The sequence below is a fragment of the Mandrillus leucophaeus genome, unplaced genomic scaffold (genome assembly GCF_000951045.1).
Source record: "Mandrillus leucophaeus isolate KB7577 unplaced genomic scaffold, Mleu.le_1.0 Scaffold508, whole genome shotgun sequence".
Taxonomy (NCBI): domain Eukaryota; kingdom Metazoa; phylum Chordata; class Mammalia; order Primates; family Cercopithecidae; genus Mandrillus; species Mandrillus leucophaeus.
Window position 1 is genome coordinate 1,234,441 of NW_012105453.1, and position 19,490 is coordinate 1,253,930.

General features: G+C 41.2%; 1 protein-coding gene across 1 annotated transcript in view; it reads right to left on the minus strand.

Moving 5' to 3' along the window:
* Positions 1 to 19,490, minus strand: part of GALNT8 (polypeptide N-acetylgalactosaminyltransferase 8) — a 74,138-nt gene that overhangs the window by 14,085 nt on the left and 40,563 nt on the right. Inside the window, exons 4-6 of the mRNA XM_011996272.1 lie at positions 14,298 to 14,481; positions 13,362 to 13,559; positions 12,747 to 12,861 (exon numbers count right to left, since the gene is read on the minus strand). Of these exons, the coding sequence (XP_011851662.1) occupies positions 12,747 to 12,861; positions 13,362 to 13,559; positions 14,298 to 14,481 (497 nt within the window). The remainder of the gene's footprint in view (positions 1 to 12,746; positions 12,862 to 13,361; positions 13,560 to 14,297; positions 14,482 to 19,490) is intronic.

A 19,490-nucleotide genomic window follows, 5' to 3' on the forward strand; every position in this document is an offset into this window, starting at 1 on the left:
CACGCACACACACACACAGACACTAAGCTTCTGATGATAATAATATATTACTTTGTGCCATATACTGTCCTAATACTTTCCATAAATTTAATCCTCACCATACAGGTATCTCCCTTTAAGTAACCTGCCCATGTTTGCCAGCTAGTAAATTGCAGAGCTGCATTGTGAACCCAGGAAGTTACATGTCCGGTTCTGGCACAGCGCGTGAAATAAACAAGGTGCTCAACAAATGCTGTTTTTCCTTTCCTACCCATATCTCCCTTCTTCACCTTTCCTACCCATCATCTCCATGTACACATTGATGAGCACCATCCCTGCCATGGCCACTAGATGTCAGAATAAAGCGCTCTATGTAGCTCTGATATTCAAGATCTGCTACTGGAGAAAGATCCTAATAAGTGCTTAGAAGTTTTAAAAGGCAAATAGTCACACACAAACCAAGAAGCTGGATATGGGCAGAACTGCTTGATCCAAAGAAAAGGAAAAGGATGACCCTATATTTTAAGCAAAGTCCATTTTAAAAATCACAAAGTATTAAAATAAATAGAACGTATTGTAGAAACTGAAATGGCAGTGTTTTATGTATGTTTGGGAGAATGAAAACAGAGAGACTCAGCCTAAGTGCAGAAGGAGAGAACAAAGCATAAGGAACTCAGAAATAATGAGGGCTTTGGGTCCTAAGTTGAAGAATTGGAGAATTCACCTAAAGCTCTGGTAGGTAGGAAAACCCAGCCAGAATGTAACTAGGGTCATCCTCAACACTTTGCTAAGTACCATACATAAAGTATTTTTGCATTTATATTTTTTGTGTGAGAGACTACTTGTACTCCCAAAGTCTATTCTGCTCTATATCTCCAGTTATAGAAGAAACACCTGGGCATATAACCCACTAACTAAAGTCTATATTTCCCAGACTCCTTTGCACACAGGTGTGGCCATGTGACTAGGTAATGGCCAATAGAATGTGAAAAGAAACAATATACACAACTTTCAGGTAGTGCTCTTCAAAAGAAAGAGCTTGCTCTCTCTCTTCCCCCTTTTCTCTCCCTACCGGCTAGAATACAAATACGGTGTTGAGTGTGGCAGGACCACAAAATAAAAGTCTTGGTCCCTATCACCCTAGAGCTACCATATCAATCCTGAACTGCTTATGTTCAAACTGTTATAAGAAAGAGTAATTAATTTCTATCACGTTGAAGCTTCTGTTATTTTAGCTTCTGTCAGAGAAGCTGAGTGAGCATTCTAATTAATATCTTTATAAAATTTTATCAAATTCATTATTACATTGTGACTGTACCATCATTCTTATGAGGTACATTAAACAAAATGCTTCTCTCCATTTCACAAATGGGAAAACTGATCAGACCACTGTATTTGTCTGTTTTCACACTGCCATAGAGAACTGCCTGAGACTGGGTAATTTACATAGGAAAGAGGTTTCGTTGACTCACAATTCATCACGGCTAGAGAGGTCTCAGGAAAATTACAATCATGGCAGAAGACGAAGAGGAAGCAAGGCACCTTCTTCACAAGGCGGCAGGAAGGAGAATGAACGCAGGAGGAACTACCAAACACTTATAAAACCATCAGATCTTGTGAAAACTCACCATCAGGAGAACAACCAGGTGGAAACCCTCCCATCATGATCCAATTACCTCCACCTGGTCTCTCCTTTGACACGTGGGGATTGTGTGGATTATAATTTAAGATGAGATTTGAGTGGGGACACAAAGCCTAACCATATCAACCACCATCCCAAAAAGTTAGTTTTCTCTGCCAAAGAATGATTATGGCTTAAGGTATAACCCAGACAAGACTCAAAAGTTCATTTGTTAACATTAAATGTGGAGTCCTGAGTGGGTCCTTATTGGGTACAGTACATGGCTATGGGGTCATCAGTTTCAGTTAGAAAGAAATTAAAAAGAGTGGAATGAAATAAACTCTAGATGGGAAATTACTTTGTTCCTCCAGACACCACAATGGACCAGAGATCACCTTGTCACAAGCACAGAATTTCAGGGCTTGGAGGGGAAAAAAAGGTCATCTTATAGAAGCTTAGTCCACAGTGAGTTAGTAGAGGCAGCATTAGAACTCAGGGTCAGTGTTTATTACAATGCCACCCTGACATTCTTATTATTGTCACTTTTACCATTAAACATTTATTGAGTGTAAACCGTGTATCACTCACCATACGAGGTGCTTGATGCAGGAGGTAAGGTTTAGAGGGCTTGTATGTTGCACACAAACTCTTGAGTGGCAAAGCAGGATTTTGACTTACGTCTGTCTGTCTCCAATACCTGTGTAATTTCCACTACTTTCCATTGCCTCTTTTAAGAGTTCAGCCTTAGCCTGAAAGATGAAAGATGAACTACCGAGAACAAACACAAACCCACAGGCCAGCCCCTTCTAATGAGGCCCTGAAGATTATGCCAAAAAGGTAAAAGAGATACTGTGGAAATGATATTTTATCCACAAAACCTCTTCTAAATTGATCCTGATGCATGAAAATTTATTGGCCCTAATTCTTCACACCATTTTAGGGTTGGCCATGTGACTTATACTCTGAAATAGCTTGCTACTTCTAAACCTAGGCCTTACAAGACTTCACACGGTCCCATTGGCCCTCTTGTACACCATAAGAAGAGCTTTCTGTCCTAGGTAGCTGCTATCCCACATTTGCCTGAGCCCCAGAGTGAACATGTGTGGATCACAGCCATTCTGTCTGAGCCAGCTGGATCTGCAAATCTGTGAGAATTGATTATTGTTGCTTTAAGGCACTCAGTTTGGGTTGATTTATTGCATGACATTTTTTGGCAAGAGTTAACCAACACACTGACATATTTTGAATCTGCACTTGTAATTTCTCTATTTTTCTTGGTTTGCATCCTGAATTCCCTTATAGAGCACAAAAATTCAGGTTGGGAGAGGTGGTGGAGCAAGACGGTGGAATAGAAGGCTCCACCAATCGTCCCCCTGACAAGGATACGAATTTAACAACTATCTACACAAGCAAAGCACCTTCATAAAAACCAAAAATCAGGTGAACACTCACAGTACTCATATTTTAACTTGATATTGCTGAAAGAGGCACTGGAGAGGTAGAAAGGACAGTGGTGAATCACTGATGCTACCCCTCCCCTCCCCCATCCCCACTAGCTGCAGTGCGGTGTAGACAGCACTTCTGTGTGTTGGAGAAGGAAGAGCACAGCAATTGTGAGGCGTTGAACTCAGTGCTGTCCTGTTAGAGCAGAAAAGAAAACTGAACCAAACTCAGCTGCTGCCCACCCAAAGAGGGAGCATGTAAACCAGCCCCAGCCAGAGGGAAATCACTGATCCCAGAAGTAGGATGTTGAGTTCCCCCAAACCTCGCCACCAGGCTACAGTGCTCTGAGTCTCTAAGTAAGCCTGAAAGGCAGTCTAGGCAACTATTAGGTGAATCCTAGTGCTGAACTGGGCCCAGAGACAGTGAATTGGGGGTGGGGAGGCAGGTCACACAACCTACCGAAACACCAGTTGGGGCCACTAAGGGAGTACTGGCATTACCCGTCGCCTAACCCCAGGATGCACAACTCGCAGCTCCAGAAGAGACCCCTTCCTTCCATTTGAGGAGGGGGGAGGGAGAAGTGAGGAGGACTTTGACTGCATCTTGGATACCAGCTCAGCTACAGCAGGCTAGGAAATCAGTCAGAGTTGTGTGGTCCCTGGTCCAGGCCCTAGCTCCCAGATGACATTTCTAAACACACCCTGGCTAGAAGGGAGCTCACTGCCTTGAAGGGAAGGACCCAGTCCTGGCAGCATTTATCACCTGCTAGGTGAAAAGCCCTGGGACACTGAACAACTAGTAGCAATACCCAATACTACACTGAGGGCCTTGGGTGAGTCTCTGAGACTTGGTGGCTTTAGGTACCAGCTTGGCCACAGGTGGGTAGAGCACCAAGCAGTCTCTTGGGGGTCCCTGATTCCAGGACTTGACTCTTACATGGCATTTCTGAACCTGCTCTGGGCCAGAAGGGAGCCCACTTCCCTGATGGGTGAGTCCTAAGCCAGGCAGCATTCATCATAAACTAACTTGAGAATCCTTGGACCCTAAGGGAACATGAGTGGTAGTCTGGCAGTACTCCCTGTGGGCCTGTGGTGGCACTGGCCTCTAACTTTGGAAAGAAGAGGGAAGAGTAGGAAGGAGTGTGTCTTGTGGTTTGAGTGCCAGCTCAGCCACAATATAATAAAACATGAGGTAGACTTTTAAGGTATTTTACTTTAGTGTCTGACTGCCAGACAGAACCCCTGGACCCACTTGGGACCTGGAGGAATACATGGCCCTGAAAGGAAGGACACAGGCCTGTGTCCTGTGTCCTGGCTTTGCCACCTACTGATTGTAGAGCACCAGGGTCTCAAGGGAACATAGGAAGTATGCAGTGAGTGGTCACAGCAGGCCTTGGGTGAGACCCAGTCCTGTGCTAGCTTCAGGTCTGACCCAGAGCAGTCGCAGTGGAGGTGGTCACGGAGGTGCTTGTGTCACTGCACCCCCAGCTCTAGGTAGCTCAGAACAGAGAGAGAGAGACTCCGTTTGTTTGGGAGAAAGTAAGGGAAGGGAACAAAGGTCTCTGCCTGGTAATCCAGAGAATTCTTCCAGATCTTGTCCAAGACCATCAAGGTGGCACTTCCATGAGTCTGGAAGAACCACAGCATTACTGGGCTTAGGGTGCCCCCTAAAGTAGGTACAGCTTAGATCATGACACCCACGTCTTTTTGCATATCTGGAAAGTCTTTCCAAGAAGGATGGGTACAAACAAGCCTAGACAGTAAAGGCTATAATAAGTAGTCTTTACTTACAACAAGCAGCCTAACTCTTCAATGCCCAGACACAGAAGCACATCTACAAGTATCAAGATAATTCAGGAAAACATGATCTCACCAAATGAACTAAGGGACCAATCCTAGAGAGAGACATGGGACCATTCAGACAGAAAATTTAAAATAGCTGTTTTGAGGAAACTCAAAGAAGTTCAAGATGATACAGAGAAGGAATTCAGAATTCTATCAGATAAATTTAACAATGAGACGGAAATAACAGAAAAGAATCAAGCAGAAATTCTGGAAATGATAAATGCAATTGGTATACTCAAGAATGCATCAATGTCTTTTAATAGCAGAACTGGTTAAACAGAAGGGAGATTCAGTAAGCTTGAGGACAGGCTATTTGTAAAATACATAGTCAGAGGACAAAAGAAAAAAGAACACAAAACAATGAAGCATGCCTACAGGATCTAGAAAATAGCCTCAAAAGGACAAATCTAAGAGTTATAGGCCTTAAAGAGGAGGTAGAGAAAGAGAAAGGGGTAGAAAGTTTATTCAAAGGGACAACAATACAGAACTTCCCAAACCTAAAGAAAGATATCAAAGTCCAAGTACAAGAAGGTTACAGAATGCTAAGCAGATTTAAACCAAAGAAAACTACCTCAAGGCATTTAATAATCAAACTCCCAAAGATTAAGGATAAAGAAAGGATTCTAAAAACAACATACAATGCAGCTCCTATACTTTCTGATAGCAGACTTTTCCGTGGAAACCTTACAGGCCAGGAGAGAGTAACATGATATTTGTAAAGCGTTGAAGGAAAAAACTTTTACCCTAGAGCAACATATACAGTGAAAATATCCTTCAGACATGAAGGAGAAATAAAGACTTTCCCATACAAACAAAAGCTGAAGGACTTCATCAACACCAGACCTATCCTACAAGAAATGCTAAAGGGAGTACTTCAATCAGAAAGAAAAGGACGTTAATAAGCCATAAGTAATCACCTATAGGTATAAAATTCACTAGTAATAGTCAGTACACAGAAAAACACAGAATATTATAACACCGTAACTGTGGTGTATAAACTACACTTATCCTAAATAGAAAGTCTAAATAATGAATCAATCAACAATAATAACCACAAAACCTTTTCAAGACATAGTACAGTGAGATATATAAATAGAAATGACAGAAAGTTAAAAAGCACGGGGACGAAGTCAAGGTGTAGAGTTTTTATTTGTTTGTTTTTTTTTTTCCACTTGTTTGGTTGTCTGTTTATATAGTGTTAAGCTGTCATCACCTTAAAATAATGGGTGATAAGATAGTATTGCAAGCCTAATGAGAATCCCAAACCAAAAACATACAAGAGATACACAAAAAAATAAAAAGCAAGAAACTAAATCATATCAACAGAGAAAATCACCTTCACTAGAGGAAGACAGGAAAAAAAGAAACAAGAAAGAAAAGACCACAAAGCAACCAGAAAACAGATGACAAAATAGCAGAAGTCCTTTCTTATCAATAATAACATTGAATGTAAATGGACTTAACTCTCCAATCAGGACATAAAGTGGCTGAATGAATGAAAAAACAAGACCCACTGATCTGTTGCCTATAAGAAACATACTTCGCCTATAAAAATACACATAAACTGAAAATAAAGGGATGGAAAAAGATATTCCATACCAATGAAAACCAAAGAAGAGCAGGAGTAGCTATATTTATATCAGACAAAATAGATTTCAAGACAAAAACTATAAGAAACAAGGAAGGTCACTATATAATAATAAAGGGGTCAATTTAGCAAGGGGGTATAACCATTTTAAATATAAATGCACCCAATACTGGAACATCCAGATATATAAAGCAAATATTATAGGAGCTAGATAGAGAGATAGGCCTCAGTACAATAATAGCTGAAGACTTCAACATCCTATTTTCAGCACTGGACAGATCTTCCAGACAGAAAATCAACAAACATCAGACTTAATCTGTACTATAGACAAAGTGTCTCTAATACATACTTACAGACATTTCATCCAGTGGCTGCAGAATACACATTCTTCTCCTCAGCACATGGATCATTCTCAAGGACAGACCATATGTTAGGTCACAAAACAAGTCTTAAAACGTTCAAAAAATAAAAATAATAGCAAGCATTGTCTCTGACCACAGTGGAATAAAACTAGAAATCAATAACAAGAGAAATTTGGGAAACTATACAGACAAATGGAAATTAAACAATATGCCCCTGAATGACCAGTGAGTCAATGAAGAAACTAAGAAGGAAACTGGAAAATTCATTGAAACAAATGATAATGGAGACACAACATAACCAAAACCTATGGACTACAGCAAAAACAGTACTAAGAGGGATGTTTACAGCTCTAAGTGCCTACATCAAAAAGAGTAAAAACTTCAAACAAACAATCTAATGATGAATCTTAAAGAACTAGAAAAGCAAGAGGAAACCAAACCCAAAATTGTAATAGAAAATAACTAATAGATCCCATTTGTCCATTTTTTTCTTTTGTTGCTATTGCTTTTGGCATCTTTGTCATGAAATCTTTGCCCATCCCTATATCCTGAATGGTATTGCCTAGGTTGTCTTCCAGGGTTTTTATAGTTTTGGGTTTTACATGTAAGTTTTTAGTCCATCTTGAGTTAATTTTTGTATATGGTATAAGGAAGAGGTCCAGTTTCAATCTTCTGAATATGGCTAGCCAGTTATCCCAGCACCATTTATTGAATAGGGAATCCTTTCCCCATTTCTTGTTTTTGTCACGTTTGTTGAAGATCAGATAGTTATAGGTGTGCAGTCTTTTTTCTGGGTTCTCTATTCTGTTCCATTGGTCTATGTGTCTGTTTTTGTACTAGCACCATGATGTTTTGGTTGTCGTAGCCCCATAGCATAGTTTGGAGTCAGGTAGCTATTATTAAAAAGAAAAAAAAATAACAGATGCTCGCAAGGTTGTGAAAAAAAAGGAATGCTTGTCTACTGTTGATGGGAGTGTAAATTAGTTCAGCCATTGTAGAAGGCACTGTGGTGATTTCTCAAAGATCTAAAGATAGAGATACCATTCAACCCAGCAACCCCTTTACTGGGTATATACCCAAAGGATTATAAATCATTCTATTATAAAGACACATACATATGTATGTTCATTGTAGAACTATTCACAATAGCAAAGACATGAAATCAACCTAAATGCCCAACAATGATAGACTGGATAAAGAAAATGTGGTACATATACACCAACGAATACTATGCAGCCATAAAAGATGAAATCATGTCCTTTGCAAGGACATGGATGGAGCTAGAGGCCATTATCCTTAGCACACTGACACAGGAACAGAAAACCAAATACCACACGCTCTTACTTTTAAGGGGAAGCTAAATGATGAGAACACAGGGACACAAAGAGGGGAACAACTCACACTGAGGCCTTTTGGAGGGTGGAGGGTGGAAGGAGGGAGAAGATCAGGAAAAATAAGTAATGGAGACTAAGCTTAATCTGTAGGTGATGAAATAATCTGTACAATAAACCCCCGTGACACAGGTCTACTGATATAAAAAAACCTGCACTAGGACCCCTGAGCTTAAAATGGAATTTAAAAAATAAAAAAGAAATAATAAAGATCAGAGTAGAAATAAATGAAATTGAAATAAAAAATACAAAAAAGTCAATGAAACAGTCCAGGCGTGGTGACTCATGCCTGTAATCCCAGCATTTTGGGAGGCTGAGGTGGGCGGATCACGAGGTCAGGAGATCGAGACCATCCTGGCTAACACGGTGAAACCCCGTCTCTACTAAAAATACGAAAAATTAGCCGGGCGTGGTGGCGGCGCCTGTAGTCCCAGCTACTCGGGAGGCTGAGGCAGGAGAATGGCGGGAACCTGGGAGGCGGAGCTTGCAGTGAGCCGAGACTGTACCACTGCAGTCCAGCCTGGGCGATAGAGCAAGACTCCATCTCAAAAAAAAAAAAAAAAAAAGGAACAACAACAACAAAAATCAATGAAATAAAAAGTTGGTTTTTTGAAAAGTTCGACAAAATTGACAAACCTTTATCCAGACTAACTAAGAAAAAAAGAGAGAATATCTAAATAAATATAATCAGAGGTGAAAAAGACATTACAACTGATACTACATAAATTCAAAGGAACATTACTGGCTACTATAAGCTACTGTATGCCAATAAGTTGGAAAATCTAGAAGAAATGGACAAATTCCTAGACACAATGAACCTCGTTCAAGATTGAACCAGGAAAAACATCCTGAACCGGAACAGACCAATAACAAGTAATGAGATCAAAGCTGTAATAACGTTTCCCAGTAAAGGAAAACCTGGGACTCAGTGGTTTCACTGTTGATTTCTACTGAACATTTAAAGAAAAACTAACCAATCCTACTTAAATTTTTCCAAAAAATAGAGGAGGGAACATTTCCAAACTCATTCTATGAGGCCAGTATTACCCTGATACCAAAACCAGACAAAGACACATTAAAAAAAAAAAGAAAAGAAAAGAAAAGAAAACTGCAGACCAATATCTCTGATGAACATTGGCACAAAAATCCTCAATAAAATATTAGCAAACTGAATGTGACAATACATTAGAAATGTCATTCATCATGAACAAGTGGGATTCATCCCTGGGATGCAAGTATTATTCAACGCATGCAGATCAATCAATGTGAAACATCATATCAACAGAATGAAGGACAAAAACCATGTGATCATTTCAATTGATGCTGAAAAAGCATTTGATAAAATTCAACAACTATTCATGATTTAAAACTCCTCAAAAAACTATGTACAGAAGAAACATACCTTAACATAATAAAAGCCGTATACAACCCACAGCTAATATCATACTGAACAGGGAAAAAATGAAAGCCTTTCCTCTAAGATCTGGAATATGACAAAGATGCCCATTTTCACCACTGTTATTCAATGTACTACTGGAAGTCCTAGCTAGAGCAATTAGACAAGAGAAATAAATAAAGGCATCCAAATTGGAATGGATGAAGTTCATGTTATCCTTGTTTGCAGATGACACAATCTTTTATTGGAAAAACCTAAAGACTCCACCAAAAAACTATTAGAATTGATAAACTCAGTAAAGTTGCAGGATGGAAAATCAACATCCAAAAATCAGTAGCATTTCTGTATGCCAATAGTGAACAATCTGAAAAGAAATGTTTAAAAGTAATTCCATTTACAATTGCCACAAATAAAATTAAACACCTAGGAATTAAGCAAAGAAGTAAAAAATATCTCTATAATGAAAACTATAAAACATTGATGAAAAACATTGAAGAGGACACCAAAAATGGAAAGATATTCCATGTTCATGGATTGGAAGAATCAATATCATTAAAATGTCCATACAACCCAAAGCAATATACGGATTCAATGCAATCCCTTTCAAAATGCCAATGACATTCTTCACAGAAATAGAAAAAACAATTCTAAAATTTATGTGGAACTGCAAAAGACCCAGAATAACCAAAGCCATGCCTAGCAAAAAGAACAACACTGGAGGAAACACATTACCTGACTTCAAATTATACTACAGAGCTATAGTAACCAAAACAGCATGGTACCGGCATAAAAACAGACACATAGACTAATGAACCACAATAGAGAACCCAGAAACAAACCCACATGCCTATAGTGAACTCATTTTTGACAAAGGTACCAAGAACATACACTGGGGAAAAGACAGTTTCTTCAATAAATTGTGCTGGGAAAACTGGATATTCATATGCAGAAGAATGAAAGTAGGTCTGTATCTCTCACCATACACAAAAATAAAATGAAAATAGATTAAAGACTTAAATCTGAGACCTCAAATTATGAAACTACTACAAGAAAAAAATGAGGAAAATCTCTAGGACACTGGTCTGGGGAAAGATTTCTTCAGCAATACCCCACAAGTACAGGCAACCAATACAAACACTGACAAATGGAATAACATCAAGTTAAAAAGCACAGCAAAAGACACAATCAACAAAGTGTAGAGACAGCCCATGAAATGGGAGAAAATATTTGCAAACTACCCATCTGGCTAGGGATTAATAACCAGAATATATAAGGAGCTTAAACAACTTTATAAGTAAAAATTTAATAATCCAATCCAAAAATGAGCAAAAAAATTTGAATAGACATTTCTCAAAGGAAGACATACAAATGGCAAACAGGGATGTGAAAAGATGCTCAACATCACTGATCATCAGATAAATGCAAATCAAAACTACAGTGAGATATCATCTCACTCCAGTTAAAATGGCTTATATCCAAAAGACAGGCAATAAAAATGCTGGAGAGGATGTGGAGAAAAGGGAACCCTCGTCCACTGTTGGTAGGAATGTAGATTAGTACAACCACTATGGAGGACAGTTTGTAGGTTCCTCAGAAAAAAAAAAAAAAAATGTATATATAGAGCTACCATATGATCCAGCAATCCCACTGCTGGGTATATACCCAAAAGAAAGGAAATCACTAAATCAAAGAGATATCTGCACTCTTTCGTTTGTCACTGTTCACAACAGCCAAGATATGGAAGAAATCTGTGTCCATCAACAGATGAATGGATAAAGAAAATGTAGTACACAATAGAGTACTATTCAGCCATTAAAAAAAAGAATGAGGTTCTGTCACTTGCAACAACATGGATGGAACTGGAGATTATTATGTTAAGTGAAATAAGTCAGGCACAGAAAGACAAACACTGTATTTCTCACTTACGTGTGAAATTTAAAAATCAAAACAATTGAACTTATGGGCATAGAAAGTAGAAGGATGGTTACCAGAGGCCGGGAAGGGTAACCGGGGGAGATGGGGATGGTTAATGGGTACAAAAATAATAGTTACAAAGAATGAATAAGACAAATAAGACCTACTATTTGACGGCACAATAGGATGACTGTAGTTAATAACAATTTAATTTTGTATTTTAAAATAACTTAAAGAATATAATTGGATTGTTTGTAACACGAAGGATAAATGCTTGAGGGGATGGATACCCCATTCTCTGTGACATGATTATTATTCATTGCATGCCTGCATCAAAACATCACATGCACACCCTAAATATATACACCTACAATGCACCCACGAAAATTTAAAATTTCATTTATTTTAATTTAGGTTGGTCATATGATCTAAACAAGCATGGGAAGCTGTCAGGGGCAGACAAGAGGCATCACTGCGGAAGTGTGAAGCCAGTATTTTTCCAGACACACAGAAGTTGGTCAGAACTAGCACTGGTTTGAGGATTTATTTTTTCTTTTTCTTTCTTTTTTAATAGATACAAGGTTTCACCATGTTGCCCAGGCTGGCCTTGAACTCCTGGGCTCAAGCCATCTGCCTGCCTCAGCCTCCCAAAGTTCTGGGATTACAGATGTGAGCCACCGTGACTGGCCGGGTTTGAGGATTTCAATTATATAATGATAAAAACCTGGCTATTTGTCTTAGATTGGACTATATCTCAGCACAAACTCAGGCTATCACGTCAGCTGCTCTGGCTGTGAGTACAGAAGCAGGCTGGCTGCCCACATGTCTGCATTCCCTGGTCACACTGCCCACTCCTGTTTTTGCTGTCTTTGGCCTTCTAGAGAATCATCTGCTCCAAGGTTAAGTTTATCCCAGGAGATGCGTGAAAAATGCCCAGAGTCCTCAAGTGAAATAGGGACATCTATCTATTCAGTCCCAACTTGACCCCTTCCCACCCACACCTCCCGGATTATATGGGCTATACCAGGAGTGTCCACTCCAGAAGTCCTACTGCCCCCCGTCCTTGGCCCAGTCGCCTGGAAACATGAGAATGTATCCACCTTCAAGCCAATGACATTCAGCCTTGTTCTAGGATTCCAGGGGTCCTACGACCTTTCTATTATTCCCCTTTCTGCCTTGTCCCATAAAGAGAAGGGAAAGGTACACACCCGCAGGCTAAGCTCCACGTTCTCTCCTCCATAGATGAGCATTCCACCATCCAGAGACCCGATCTCTCCCAGGAAGTGCCTGTCAGCAGCCAGGATGCCCATGATTGAAGGACTCCTACAGAGCACACAGCAAGAGTCATTAATCTCTCCATGAGGAGTGGAGGCGAGGGGTGGGATGCTCAATGAGTATTTGGGCTTCAGAACTCTACCTAAGTCTGTTCTTATCATGAAGGCCCTCCCTAAACTCTCAGGCTGGACTAAGCGCATGCAGCTTTCCCTGGCCCACTGTGTTGTCACAGCCCTTCTCAAAATATATTGAAATTACATCTTTTTCACCTAGGTATCCTTACTTCATAGCCAGTTAATGCTTGAAATGGCCAAAATGTTTTCCAAAATTTTAAATATTTTGCTTGATTTTTGCCTGAAAGTCCCTAAATATCCCAAAGTGTCTGTGATTTCTTAACTGGGATGACTTCTATCCCGTGTCCTTCACTTCATCCCCTCCCCTCCTTCCACGTCACCCCAAGTACTACCACCAAAGATAAACAAAATCCATGCAGTTCATTCCTGCCTTCCCACGTGCTTCTCAAGTTCCCTGAACCTCCTCAGACTTACTTCACTGGGGCAGTGACATCATGCTGATCAATCCAGGCTTGTGGCAGTGCATCATAGCGGCACCAGAGTTCCCAGTTAAACCCATCAACTGCCAGTTCATACTTATCCAGTTTGAAGGTGTCAAAACGAATGTTGTCAAACACAGGAGACACAATCACGGTGCGGTCTTCCTGAATCCGAGCCAAGATTGGCTCTGCCCTAGAAGAAGAGTGTGCAGCAAGCCCAGCTTGGGTATGAGGACAAGCAGTAGGAGACAGCAGATAAAGCTGTTTCAAGCACCTTGCTATCATTGCCCTGACATTGAGTACCTCCTCCATTTAGGCTGTGCTGGGTTGTGAGTAGAACTCTCCAGAGTTCAGAGAATCTCTGTACCTTTCAGGATAGCTGAAGCTGCTAGCAGCCAACCCGCATCAAGAACAGGTTTGAAATTAGTACCCAAGTAGCACCCCCAGGCCGTTGTGAGGCAGCATTATCAGTCTGTATATTACTCCTTGAATTTACATTATCTCTTGGTTCTCCCTGTTTCCAAGATGATGCTTCTTTCCTGTCTGACTCTCCACATTCTCTAAAGAACATAGTTCTCTTTATTTTATTATGTAATTTCAGGGCTGGGGAAAAACCTTTAAAATAACCAAAGGCTAATCTCCTCATCTTTACAGTTAAAGACACAATGTCTAGTTAAGTGAAGTGACTTACTCAAATTCACAAAGTATTTGGCAAAGTCAGAGTTATGATCCAACTGTCAATACTCTCCACCATGCTACTTCTCTTAGCCAAGCAAAATGCCTGCATAAAAGCATGCTCCTTTGGAGAGTCCCTTTATTTAAGGCCCAGTGCTGACTTCACCCATGTCCACAGTATCCTGTCCTGTGTTCTGTACATGCACAATGTCTCCTCTCTGCCCTTCCCAGAAGAATCAGCCTCTTTGAGCCTTACCACCCAACATTGACTTCAATGTGAGCATCCAAGATGGCGACCACGTCTGCTGTGGCAGCTTCCCAGCCAGTGTTGCGGGCTTGAGCAAGACCTTTCCTCTCAGGATGCCGTATTATTTTCAGTAGTCCTGGATACTTCTGGTTGTAAAGCTTAATCTTCTCATCCAAGTGTACCTTTAGTTCTCCTGTCAATCAAGTGCACACCTATAGCAATTCTGAGTGCAACAATCAATGTGATACAAAAGTTTTATACTATCATATAATCGTGACTGCACTACCTCCAGCATAAAATGGGCAATTCTAAGAGTCAGCTAGAAAATAAGTCGTATTTCCCCTGCACCTGCCTGTCTTCTCCCTTTCACCTGAGGTGTACTGTGATCATTCCTAATTTCCTTTCCCTCACAGTTAAACTATCTTAGAATGATAATACTGCTTACTACATGTCAGGCACTGTTATAAGTGCTTTTTCACATTGAGAAGTTCTTGAGAGAATGAGTAGGACAGATCTAGCCCAAGGTGCACACGTTGACGGAAAACACTGCAGGAAGGCCTGGAACATCTTCATAGCTAAACTCTCAAGACTCTAGAGAATCCATAAATGACGAAAATTGTTTTGTTTTGGATATTCCCAGTTGATCTACTTAAGGACCAACTGGGACAGAATGCACAGATTAATCTCTTTGCCAGCTTCTAGCTAGTAAATTTAGCCCAAAAATTACACAAACAAGATTCACTATTCCCAGATTGTTTTCAGGTAGTTTTCTTCCCTCTCTTTCAATAAAGCTCATCTGTGGCTTTGTTCTTGGGCTCAGCCTACCGCCGACTTCCTCACGTGTAAGAAAACAACTTTCATGCAAATCACTGAACCGTATGCAAAATATCTAACCAAATGACTCCGAGTTACTCGTTGATAAAATTTAGTTAATTCTGAATTTAGTTAATTCTGAAAGTATCTCATGTGGTCGGCACTACAATATCCCCACTTTACAGATAAAGAAACTGAGGCACAAAGAGTTTTAAAAACTTTTCCAAGTCACATATCTAGTAAGTGGTATGCCCTGGATGTGAACCTATGCTGTGTTTAGCCACCAGAACACACTGTCTCAAGAACTCTGTGAGTATCTGGCTGGGTTTATTAAGTCCTCCCTCCCTCTCCTCTCCTCTCTCCCCATAGCCAAGGAATGAGGTTCTTGCTGGTTCCTCTCGCAAAAGAAGAGCATATTCGTGAGACCCAGAGTGATCGAGACCTGGAATCAACACCTAAGTGACTGTGGCAGTAAAATTTACCCCATTTTAGATCTGCTGCACTCAGGAGTGATTGCCTCAGTTACTGAAGGTGCCGAGCAGAGCCGGTACATCTAAGGCTGTTGGCTTCTTCTGGGAGTGAGCTGGGGTAGCCAAGGTGGCCAGCCTGTACACCTACCCAGGCACTACTTTTAGTCAGTAATCCACAGGAGGTGCCACTGAAGCTGAATATCTAGATGCTAATTCAGTCACTACATCATTCTGTGTCACTTCCCATTGGATGTGTCTGTTTCTTCAACTTAGAGAAAAGTACCATCGTGGGCACGGTGGCTCATGCCTGTAATCCCAACACTTTGGGAGCCCAAGGCAGAGGAGTGCTTGAGCCCAGGAGATTGAGACCAGCCTGGGCAACAGAGTGAGATTCTGTTTCTTTTTCAGAAAAAAAATATATATATTTAAGAAATTCAGGAAAGGTACCAGATAGTCTGGACCCTTCCAACTCCAAATTTTTATGAGCCATAGATTCGGAGTCACCTCCTGAAAAATAATGCCTATCATATAGCACAAAAGTTAAGGACGCCTCAATGGGTTTTCTGAAGACAACCTATGCTCCCTTCCCAGCTTTGCCCTCCTACTGGTCTCCTCCTCAAAACCTGTTATTCCAAGCTGGTCAGCTCAGGGTGCTTCTGGATTCCTCATTTGTGTTCACACCTTTCTTTCGGCACTCCCTAGTTCTCCACCCCAACCCAGTTTCCAGGTCTTCCCTCATTTTCTCTGCTGTCTCAAATCCTATGAAACCTTCAAGTCCCAATCCAAGCCTGCCTCCTCCAGGAACCCTTCTTAGATCATCACACCCCCCACCCCTACACCACGCTTTCTTTCGCTGACAGTTCACTCGGTTTGTCACATCATTCTTCACACACTGAAGTATCTTTCCACAGATGTGTCTTGCTTCATTAAGATGGAAACTTGAACTCTCTGACATCCTCTTCCCTGCCCACTGCCTGGCACATGGTAGAAACTCAGCATGTAGTTGCTGATTGTGAAATGTTCCTAAAATTAGGAAGAAAATACAGCATTCCATCTACCTTGATATAATTTTTTAAAAGCTTACACCTCATCTAACATTTGAGTGGCATTTAACATGTAAACTCAAAATATTTGAGTGACGTGAATAAGCTTAACATCTAGGGAAAGACAGAAAGGAGGCAAACCTCTGGCACCAGGTTGTGGCATTTCAAAAGTACTGCAAATAATACTGAGATAGGCGAGGAGCAGAACACTAGCTAGCATGTAATGGGAACAGGTTCTCTCCTGAGGCCTTTACACATATGATTTAATCCCAAAAGTGGTCCTATCAAGTAGGCACCAGTATTTCCTGATGTTACAGATGCAGAAACTGAGGTGAGAAGTGGCTGAGTCACTTGCCCCCAAATTCACATGGATAGGGAGTTTCTCCTTCTGTAGGCATGATAGAGACTTCCATTTATTTTCCTGTTTAACACAAAACAGAGATTTGAGTTATGCTCAGTGTGGGCTCAGTTTGGCTGGTGTTTTTGTGGTTAATGACAGAGACTCTCTCATTCCTGTCCCTGTAACACCAAAGAACAAATTTTTCTTTTGGGGCCTTTTCTGGGGCCATCCAAACAAATCATCTCTGTGGAAAACCAACATGGGTTTCAGATCTAAATGAGAGGAACGTGTTATAATGGAGTGCCGTTTAGAACAATAAGCAAGCTTTGGTTTTTCTTTATGTGTCTACACTGTGTTTGTAATCTTGTATTTTTTTATTTTATTGTTCCTCAGGAAAAAGTCCTGAATTAAGTCTTATCTACACCCCATAGAACACAGAGTATAGGCCATAGAGTATAGTGTTGACATTTTTTTTTTTAACAGAAAAAGATAACTTCCACACTATTCCAGCTGAATTCTTGTGTTTGCCTCAAGAAGACCCTGAGTCCCAAAGAGGTGAGGGGACTTGCCTGCGGTTGTCTCAGGCAGGGAGCAGAGCCAGGGTGCCTTCAGAAGTCCAGGGCAGAGGTCTTTTTAATCATGTTCCTATTTTTGGCTCGGAAAACCAGGTGTGCAACTGGGTACCAGTCTCCATGCTCAGAAATGAATGAAACCAGTCTCTTTTCTTTGGTTTTCCGTGGAATTTTGCTCTAAAAATTGTACCTTCTTATTTTTTGCTTAGTTACATTGAAAGTAAAAAAGAGAAAGGTATGCAAAGGATGAAGATGAGTATTGTTAGTATGGAAGAGTCTTAAAAAGAAGGTTTAAGCAGCCATTTTATTTGCTCTCTCTCCTGAGAGACAGGTTGAAAGTACAACAACCGGCCGGGCGCGGTGGCTCAAGCCTGTAATCCCAGCACTTTGGGAGGCCAAGGCGGGTGGATCACGAGGTCAGGAGATCGAGACCATCCTGGCTAACATGGTGAAACCCCGTCTCTACTAAAAATACAAAAAAAAAAAAAACTAGCCGGGCGTGGTGGCGGGCGCCTGTAGTCCCAGCTACTCGGAGGCTGAGGCAGGAGAATGGCGTGAACCTGGGAGGTGGAGCTTGCAGTGAGCCGAGATCGCGCCACTGCACTCCAGCCTGGGTGACACAGCGCAAAAAAAAAAAAAAAAAAAAAAAAAAAAGAAAGTACAACAACCTATCTGGTACTTAAAGATCTACAGAGAAGGAACAGATTCTGCCTCCAACGAGCTGCCACTTCATAACGCTTAGAGTCAGGAAATTCTTCCTCACTGCTAGCCCAAACCTCTAAGTTTTTGTAACTTAATTCTACTGTCTTTTATTCGTTGCACAAAATTAATAAAACTAAGAGTCAACACTTGCTGAGAGGCCACCATGTGCAAAATGCTTGACATAATTCATGTATTATAAAGGGAACATAGTAGTTAGGGCTAGGGCTCTGGACTCTGAAGTTTCTGGTCAAATCTCAAGTCTGTCACTTACCAGCTGTCGGATGTTGAACAAGTTCCTTGATCAGTCCATGCCTTAGTTTTGTGCATCTACACAATGGGTCAAAAAGTGGTTCCTTCCTCATAGGGCTGTTGTAATGATTAAAATAGTTAACATGGCCAGGCACTGTGGTCGTGCCTGTAATCCCAGCACTTTGGGAGGCCGAGGCGGGCAAACCACCTGAGCTCAGGAGTTCAAGGCCAGTTTGGCCAACATGGTGAAACCCCATCTCTACTAAAAATACAAAACTTAGCTGGGTGGTGGCACATGCCTATAATCCCAGGTACTCAGGAGGCTGAGGCAGAAGAATTGGTTGAACCCGGGAGGCGGAGGTTGCAGTGAGCCAAGATCCCGCCACTGCACTCTAGCCTGGGTGACAAGAGAGAAACTCCGTCTCATAAAAAAAAAAGGTAACGCACGTAGGGTGCTTAGAACAAGCAATGTTAGCTGCCATTATGATCTCATTTAATTCTCACTATAGTTCATAAAATAGTTATTATCATCAACATCCATATTTTGTGTATAAGAAAATCAGAACATGAAGACGTTGAGTTACCCAAGGACATAACACTTATAAAGGAGAAGCCGGGACCATGAACTCAGAAAGTGAGGACTCAGGTCCATTATCTTCTACATCTCTTCCTTGGGTGGGTGGGCTAGACTCAGGGCAGGGGCACCTTGTGGGCAAGAGCCGTTGCCACTGTGAAGAGTCAGCACCCAAAGCTGTCTTTCCTCCAGGCTTCATGACCCAGGGAGAGTGGTCTGCTCTTCGTAAGGAGCAACTCTAATCCCTTCCTGGTATCTGGAGTCCTTCTCTAGACTCCACTTCACCCCCCGCCAGGCTCCTTCATTGTGTATAAGAAGGGCACAGGTAGATTTGGAGGCACACGGTCCTGGCCTAACTCCCACCTCTGCCACTGGCTTGTGGTCCAATTTAAGCACACTGTGTGAGCTCTTTGTGTCTCAGTTTCCTCATCCGTGTAGA